The following is a 9,285-nucleotide window of genomic DNA, read 5'->3' as shown; positions in this document are numbered from 1 at the left end:
AAAAAATTTAACTGGAATAAATCTTAATAAGCTTTTTAAATGGTTTAAAAGCGGCAATTGTTATAAAATTTCATTTTAGAGTTGTTGAAATTTGTTTTTCATGAAACGATGTTATTAAATTGAAATAATGTTATTAAAAGTAAGTAAGAATTTTAGTTTAAGTAAGAATTTTAAGTGTCTATTGTCATTATATTAACTATTGTAAAAAAGTCTAGAATACATTGAAATGCTTCGTACACCTGTTAATAATTAATAAGTTAAATTAACATTTCAACTTTTTGAAACCTAAATGAAAGTCATTATTATAGACTATAAAACGGAATCGAATGTGCTTAAATCTATGTTACTCTTTTAAAATAACATTTTTCATGCTATTTGTGCCCGTTTTTATTTTGCATTTTAATTATTTTTGTATTAGGGAATTTTAAGCGTCTTGTATTAAACAGTTTCAATTTATTTCAGTGGAATTTGATGTTAAACCTCCTTCTGTTTCTTACTCTGATTCGAACAATAGACTCATCAACAACTTTGAAAGAAACAAAGCTAATACCACAAGACACGGACAAAATGCGCCAAATAAGACTCTTATATCAGCCGAAAACAAGTATAGCAATCAATACGGACCATTTGAAAACTATGGAAAAGATTTTTCCGTTCGTGAAAAAGAAGCAACATCTCGGAATAAAAAAACAGAGAAATTCAAAGAATCAAAAATATTTGACAAAGAGACTTTTGAGACTATTGGAACCATCATCAAACAAACCAATTTATTTAATACACCCACCACTGTTGTTACCTGGCAAAAAACGAGTTCACCGGTTTTAAATAAAAATAATAATGCGTTGAAGAGGCATAACATCAAGAAACCTACAAATAATACTGCATATATCGACGGTTTAGCATCTTATTTCGATATTGACTTACTGGAACCAAAAGTTAAAAAGATCAATAATTACGATACAGCGTGGTCAAGTTTATCAGAACAATGTCCAAAAACGAGTATTGGAAATGAGGCTAACGAAAGCAAATCAGATTGTTTGCTTTATACAGAATATATGGACATTTGCAGCTCTGCAACTAAGTACTATAACAAAAATACATTCTCCAATGAAAACAATAAATGTCCTCATAAACCTTTTTCTACTATTTGCAGTTTTCAAAATTCTACCCGATCTGATGTAACAACTAATTTGAATCTTGTTTGTAATAGTTTTTTATGCCAAAAAAATTTATTTTCTGTTGGAATAATAAATTCAGATACTGGTAGAATCAATTACATCGAAAATCTAAACTTGACGTCACTCCATAAAAATATATTTAAAAACAAAGTTATGTTCGAAAGACACAGGATGGAGTTTATTTTTCTTACTTGCAATGAAAAAAAACGCAAAATTCATCAGGTACTAAAAATCCCACCGTTTATACTTACTTATCAAAATAGACATGAAATAAAAGTACCCAACTTATGGAACATAAACATTATCGTAATTGACTCATTATCAAGACAACACTTTTACAGAACTCTAAAAAAAACAGTTGCAGTTCTTAATAAAACAAATAACGACTTAAGTAGAGATAGTTATATCTTTGACTACAAGCTCTTTCAAAGTCTTGCTCATTTTACCTACGTTAATATACAAGCGTTATTTTCTGGTGAGATGGTTTCCAACTTTACTCAAAATCGACGATATAGCTTTGAAGACTTTTTTAGTAAGTTCAAAAATGCAGGTTACCAGACCTTGGCTCAAGAAGACACATGTTGGTTTGATGAATGGGGAAACATCTTTACAGGTAATCGAAAATTTAAAGCAAAAACTAAATTGGAACACGAAAATATCTGGAGCGAAATAAAAAATGTAAGTAAATACTACGGTGTTGATAGTTTTGGTTTGACTCATATGTCGTGTGAAATCCTACGCAAATACAAAAAAACAAATCTTTTTAATACTAAGAAAGTTATATGCTTAAACGGGAAGCCACTTTCTAGTTACTTTATGGAACATTTACATGAGAGAATAATGGCTACAAGCACAACACCTAATTCTAGACCTTTATTGGCTTACACACATATCAATTTCGCTCACGAATCCTCTGGTATTCGCATAAAAGCAATTGACAATGACCTTGCAAGTCTTGTCCAAAAACTTACCAAAGAGAAACATACCCTTAGTGTCATATTTTCAGATCACGGGGGTAAAACAACAAAGTATTCAATAAATGAAATGGCAGGTAGATTTGAAGTATACGACCCTTTCATGTTTATTATTGTTCCAAAAGAGGTAGCTCAAAAACTTGGTTCTGCAAAAATGAATAATTTAAAGTCTAACCAAAACTCATTGTGTAACGTTATAGATTTACGAAACACAATTTTACGATTTGTAAACCTTGCAGATGAAAGCAAGGAAGATCTGCTCATGAGTAAAATGTTACAAAGATCAAGCTGTGATCAGTTTCATATAAGCGAATATGCGCTCTGTAAATGCATAAACAAAATTGAATTTCCTGATCAAAAAGAAAATAGAGAGTTTGTTATATGGTTAGGTGAGTTTGCCATAGGTAAACTGAACAATAAACTTACCGAAAGAAAAAAATTAGCTACGAATAGATGTATTCACCTAACTGGTAGCCTTACTCGTAATGTTATTCGAAAAGAAATCCAGTTCGGTTTTGTTTACACATTTGATGTAGTTATAAAGTTTCAGAATAAAACAAAAGAAAGATTTCATTTCAATGTTTACTATAACAATTTTAGAAATGATTCAATGAATATGTTAATTGTTAAACATTGGGAGCGGATTTCTGTTTATAATACATTTGAAAAGTGTCGAGATTCTAGCATTCCTATACAAATGTGTTTATGTTCGAATAAAAACATCCAAAAAATTACTAGAGATTACGTCAACGAGTACAAACAATTTGGCAAAACAAGTCAAGTTGATTATGTAAAAAATAAACCCTGTTTATTATTATTAAGACGGGAACATAAAAAAGTCTTGAGCTTTGAGTTGCTCAACTCTTGCAAAGAATTAGTCGAAGTTTCTTGCGCAACTAGTACGATATTATTTAGTTGGCAAGCCGCTGAAGTTTTTCCGATAGACCTAAAAATAGCGCCTAATTCGTTGCAATATATAACATCTTTTTATATGTTGGCTGAAAGTGATGAAACAGTTAATCTTCAAATAAATGTAAACTAACTTTGTGCTTTTGTTTTTACTTTGTGTGTTTTTTTAGGGTATGGGGATATATTCGTTCATTTGAAAGAAATATGTAGAAGTCTAACTTTTAATGGTTCTGAAAAATAAAATATAGTCAGATTTGTAATAGTCAGATATATAATATACTACAAATTTTATTATATCTTTAAAATCAATTATTATATCTTTAAAATTAGTTATTATATCTTTAAAATCAATCTTTAAAATCAAACAAAAAAGTATTTAGGTTATCAATACTGACGCCAAGATGTTACATATATTGCACACGCAAAAAAAAATTTAAGAAAAAAATTTTTAAACGGTTTTGACATTCTATGATGCTTTAAAACGAGTTTTAATCCCAAAACAATAATGGTGATGTAAAATTGATTATATAAATAGGCAATTTTGATCATATACGCCACATTTCTTGTTTTAAGATTGTTTGTCATTTTTTTACATATGTCTAAATGCTATTTTTAGAAAGTTTTTCAACCTATTTTTTAACGTAAACATTGTTTTCTTATACACTTCAACTCTGGTGCGTTTTAAACTTGCTATAGAAAACCGCCTATTATAGCTTTAATTATATTAAAGTATATAGATAAATAAAAATAATAAACCAAAATTTTTGTTTGTTTGTTTGTTATATTTAATTGTTTTTCTGTTTTGTGTTGATTAAGTATACTGTTTCTAATTAAATCTAATCACACTTCAGGGGAATACACTCATTATTTATCGTATAGTTATAAATCATGAATCTTGTTTCACGGTATGTTGCTTATTACCGGCAGGAATTAAAAATGGTCTGAATAAAGTTTCAAACCTAATAAGTATCATGTACGCAGATGATACCAATCTATTCCTCTCATGCAGTATATCTAAGTGTCTAACAGGTTTAAATGTAATAAGCTTACTATAAATATTATCAAAACCAAATTGACTCTAGTTCCATTTGCATGCAAAAACAAAAAAAAAAGATTTTTAGAAATCATTTTGTCACAACTTTTTATTAACGAAGTTGAAATAAAAAGTGATTCCGTTTCAAAACTCTAAGGTTATCTAAATGAAAATATCTCCTGGAATTAATATATTGATTATGTATAATATAAATTTTCATTTTATATTATAAATAATCAATTTAAATCGATTTTAGTACATACATTGTAAAGGGGAATGTCGAGTAGCCCCGGTGTGGGGAAATTTTTAATACTTTCCCTGAGACACTAATGATTTCACTCGTTTATCAATTTTATTTTATTTTCATCTGACTGCGAATAAATTATTTACAAATATCACCCTTTTTATATAAAGTTTAGAACCACAAAATAAATAAACTTAATTACAAGTAATTACGTTGGCGTAATTTTCCCATACCTCTACGAAGACCACATCATTTCAAATACATTAATGTTTATATTAAGAAACAACCGCTAATTGTTGTTAGTATCTTGGAAGACGTAATTCACCACACACTCCCCCGATTAAAGCTGAGACTTCGGCTTTAATCAGCCATCTCGTCTTCCATGATGGAACTGATTATTTGTCGTGCATTTAATTTCGCCTGTCTTGGTTCTCTTTTCAAGGTATCCTCTTCGGCCTTGGTTTCTAAATTCTCTTCCGATTCGATTCCGCTTTCTGTCCCACACCCCATTTCCAAGTTGCACACCAACTGAATTGGTCGTTCAATTACATAACCATTTCCAAGACGTATTTTAAAGCCACGAATAACTCCATCCTTCCCCTTAATGTTGTTTTCAATTCGACCAATGTTGAGAAGAGCCTTGTCCTTCACATCGTCTTTTATGAGTACCATACTTCCGACCTCTGGGAGTTTCACGTTACCTCTCTTTTCCCTTGCTTGTTGTCGTTCTTCCATTGCGTGCACGTACTCGTTCATCCATCTTTTCCTTAAGTGATTCTTACAACTTTTCACAAACTTGATTCTCCGTAATGCGCAATCATCCCTTGTTATTAAATCGATATCTTCTTCAAGCAAAACTGCCGGTCTACCCCTCATTAATACATTTGGTGTTAATACTTGCTTATCGAATTGGTCACCTTGATAACAAAGTGGTCTATTGTTCATAACGCATTCCACATCCAGCAATACTTCTTCCAATTCAAAGAAGTTTAGGATGCCTTTCCCAATTGTTTTTGACAAACTTTTCTTCATTATCCCTATTAATCTTTCAAACAAACCTCCCCACCATGGCGCTCTTGATAAATTAAACCTCCATTTTATGGCTGTGGTAGCAAGATAGTTTGCGAGATTTTCATCCTTCTTAAGTGTTAGTAACCACTTCCCTGTTGCCACAAACGTTTTTGCGTTATCACTAATCATCATTTGTGGTGGTCCTTTTCTTACAACAAACTCCTTTAAAATTCTCTGAAATTCTCCTGCCGTTAGGTCATGACAAAGTCTAAGGTAGACAGCTCTTGTACATGCGCATGTAAACAGTGCAACATAACATTTTTCAACCAACTTCCCTTGCGCTTTATACTTTAGCGGACCGGCAAAATCAACACCTGTAACCGTAAACGGTTCGATATTTTCAGTTCTAAAACGTGGTAACATTGCTCTTGTTGGCGGTAACAGCGGTTTCACTCTATATCTCTTACATAGATTGCATTCACGAATGACCTTCTTTACAGCAACTCTCAAATTTGGTATCCAAAATCTTTCTCTAATGCTACTCATTGTATCTCCTACTCCCCCGTGTAACGTTTTCGCGTGATGATACTCAATAATTTTTAGAGTTAGTTGAAAACCTTTTGGTACAAATATTGGATTATACCCAGAGACTTTTCCATGACACCTCCAAAGCTGTTTTTCATCCTGTTTAAGTTCCACATTGGACTTTATCGCAACAGCTTTTTGTAGTAACTTAAGATTCACCAACTCCGCTTCTATCATCTCTTCAGCATTCAGTGGTCCTGTTATTTTTTCTTCATTCCGACAATTGTAAATAAACCTTTTTATGAAAGATGATATTCTTATGATTTTCCAATACTTGTGTTTACTCAATATTTCCTTAAATATATGAAGTCCCTTTATTTCTTCTGTTGCCATACTGACGTTCTCTCTTAAATGAATAGTTTCACATAAATGCGTTCGGCGTTTCAAATATTTCTGGTTGAATTGGCCAATTTTCTTTGTGTTTTAACCATATAGGTCCATTGAACCACAAACTTGTTAGTTTCTCAGGACTTACTCCTCTTGTTCCAAGATCACTTGGGTTTTCTTTTGTTGGGACATAAAGCCATTTTACTTCTCCATTTAATAATATCTGTTGAACTCGGTTCCTGACAAATTGTGACCAACTGCCCCTTTCTTTTAACCAATAAAGTACTGCAGTACTGTCAACCCAATGATATACTTCAATAATATTATACTTGTTCAATGTCTTCCTAACGTGATTCATTAACTTGCTCAAGGTGTGTGCTGCTACCAGCTCCAGTCTAGGAATACTAAGATCCCTTGGTGCGATCCGTGCTTTCGCTACAAGTAAGTTACTGGTTTTCGAATATCGGTGGCTCACTGCAATGTAGATGCATGCACATACTGCTGATTTACTTGCATCTGAAAATCCATGGAGCTCCATTTCAATACTTCTTTCAGACAGAACGCTCCGCGGAATTGAAATAGTTCTTTTAATTCGTATTGCCTTGATCCAGGTCTTCCATTCTTCCGAAAGTTCATATGGAATTTGTTGATCCCATCCGAGTTTTAACAAGCATAGCCGACTGTATAATATTTTTCCAGTGATTAAAATAGGTGCACTAAATCCCAATACGTCAAAAACACTGTTAATGGCGGATAGCATTTTCCTTTTTGTTATCACTTCTTTATCTCCACTATTGATGCAAGCAGTAAAGTCAATCGATAGTTGATCCGTTTCTTTGTTCCAAGGAATCCCAAGTATTTTTGTTGATTTGCCCTCAGCAAACTTTGTAACCCACAGTAGACACATCCATGCTTTCCACTAGTTGCCCTGGTTTCTTTGTCATAAAGACTGCCATTGTATTGTTTAAACGTAGTGCTTCGATGTTCATAGGGCCTTGACTGAACGTTCGTGTTCTTTTTATCGCCCTTTGTTTGTTCGTCGCTTGAGTTAAAAGTTGAGTTCAACGGATTCCTTTCAATGTACCTTTGCAACTTTTCGACAAGTTGCTCCAGTCCCCATTCTCCCCATCCATCATCGTTTTGTGTAAGTATTTCACGAACTGGTCCAAGTTTATCCATCAATGAATACACGAATGATTGAGCCGTTTGTAGTTTCTGCATAGTTTTCAATGTTCGTACAGTTCTTGCAAGCTTGTTGTAAAAGTCGTGAACTTCTTTGATATTGTACGAGCTATGTATAGCCGTCAATCCTTCCAAATCTTTAATCAATGCTTTGTGAACCCAAATATCTTTTCCGTAAGTTTCTTGTAGTATGCGTTTAGCTTCATCGTATCCTTCCAACGAATGAGGTAAACCAAGTATATCCTCCCTGGGCTTTCCTTCGACAAGTTCCAGCAAGTAGTTGAATTTGCTGATGTTCGATATGTTTGAGTTGTCAACTTCTACCGTGAATTGATTCCAAAATCGCAACCAGTCTTTATAATCGCCATTAAATTTTGTAATTGTGTACTTTTGAAGTTTGACAGATTGTTTAGTAGCTTCGTTTTCGTTTCCAAGAGATTTACGCAATGTTTCTTTCATTTTTAGTTTCTTTAAATACCATTCTTCTTCGCTTTGAAGTTTTCTCAATGAGGCTTGTTCTGCTTCTTTTTGAATCGTTAACTGCTGTTCCACTATTTGTTTTTCATACTCAAATTTTCTGACGCATTCGTTTTTATTTATCGAATCCAACTTGTCCACCATTTTGTTTTTGATTTCAATTGCTGCTTCTACTTCCATTACTGGTTTCGAAAGCCATTCTTCAACTGAATCGATGCTTTCGCCGTCGTCAAGCATTTTCCTGGTCAGCTCATCCTTTGCCATTTCAAATCTTCCCAATAAATTTGTTATTTTGTCCAGCGCCAAGATTATGCTTGATTTGTCGCCATTAATCGTGTTGCGTTCTATGTTTTTAATGTTTATTCTTATCATGCTGACTTCTCTTTGGTAAATTCGCTCTTGGTCCATTCTTTACTAACTCGTAGGTTTCGTAGGTCCTGGCATGGTCGCCACCTTTTAGTGTGGGGAAATTTTTAATACTTTCCCTGAGACACTAATGATTTCACTCGTTTATCAATTTTATTTTATTTTCATCTGACTGCGAATAAATTATTTACAAATATCACCCTTTTTATATAAAGTTTAGAACCACAAAATAAATAAACTTAATTACAATTAATTACGTTGGCGTAATTTTCCCATACCTCTACGAAGACCACATCATTTCAAATACATTAATGTTTATATTAAGAAACAACCGCTAATTGTTGTTAGTATCTTGGAAGACGTAATTCACCACACCGGACACTTAAGAAAAAAGTAGATTGTACACATGTACTAACAGAAATCAAAGTGTCAATAGACTTTTTAAAAATATAAACATTTATCTATTGAATTAGAAACAAAATAATTTATTGATTACCTTAATAATATACAAAACATAATTAAAAAAATGTTTGAAAAAAGACATGTTTCAAAATTGGAAGGATAGCCCCGGACACATAGTTTAACCATGATTTTACCTCTTTTTTACCAGTGTGACACAAATATAATATATAATTATTAAGCATTTGATTGTTCTCAACACATTTTTAAAAAAATCGACTTTTAAAATTGCCTGTGTTATATAAGAAATGGGAATGAAAATGCCATCATTTGGAAATATAAACATTAACTTATTACTAATGAAAGTAAACAATTTAAAAACACTATTTTTAAAATCTAAGGTCTTTTTATTGGAAATAAATGAATTACTTTTATAGGTTTGTGTATTATATTAAGTTTATTAATATTTATATAAAAAAAATTGTAAATAAAAATGTATCTTTAAACAATAAAAATTTATTAGTTTACATAAAAGTTAGGTCTGTTAATATGTGAATCAATTATGTTAATATGTGAATCAATTATGATACTGTTGCTTTA

The 9,285-nt window shown here is 32.1% G+C and overlaps 2 protein-coding genes across 5 annotated transcripts in view; one reads left to right on the top strand and one right to left on the bottom strand.

Moving 5' to 3' along the window:
• Positions 1–3,199, top strand: part of LOC100196957 (uncharacterized) — a 7,290-nt gene extending 4,091 nt beyond the window's left edge. For 2 of the 4 annotated variants that reach the window (XM_065816579.1, XM_065816580.1), the window contains exons 3-4: positions 80–139; positions 463–3,199. In XM_065816579.1, coding sequence (XP_065672651.1) covers position 139; positions 463–3,194 — 2,733 coding nt within the window. In that variant the 5' untranslated portion in view covers positions 80–138 and the 3' untranslated portion in view covers positions 3,195–3,199. The remainder of the gene's footprint in view (positions 1–79; positions 140–462) is intronic. The other 2 variants (XM_065816577.1, XM_065816578.1) reach the window with 1 other exon arrangement.
• A 1,499-nt stretch (positions 3,200–4,698) lies between these two features.
• Positions 4,699–6,267, bottom strand: LOC136089979 (uncharacterized). Its single transcript, XM_065816082.1, has one exon. It carries the CDS (start codon positions 6,265–6,267, stop codon positions 4,699–4,701), a length of 1,569 nt encoding a protein of 522 aa, XP_065672154.1.
• Positions 6,268–9,285: the final 3,018 nt, after the last annotated feature.

This window comes from Hydra vulgaris, chromosome 13 (genome assembly GCF_038396675.1).
Source record: "Hydra vulgaris chromosome 13, alternate assembly HydraT2T_AEP".
NCBI lineage: Eukaryota > Metazoa > Cnidaria > Hydrozoa > Anthoathecata > Hydridae > Hydra > Hydra vulgaris.
This window is presented reverse-complemented; position numbering and strand designations above follow the sequence as displayed.

Coding starts and splice junctions, on each gene's coding strand:
- LOC136089979 (XM_065816082.1), bottom strand. CDS start 6,267: ATGGCAACAGAAGAAATAAAGGGACTTCATATATTTAAGGAAATATTG.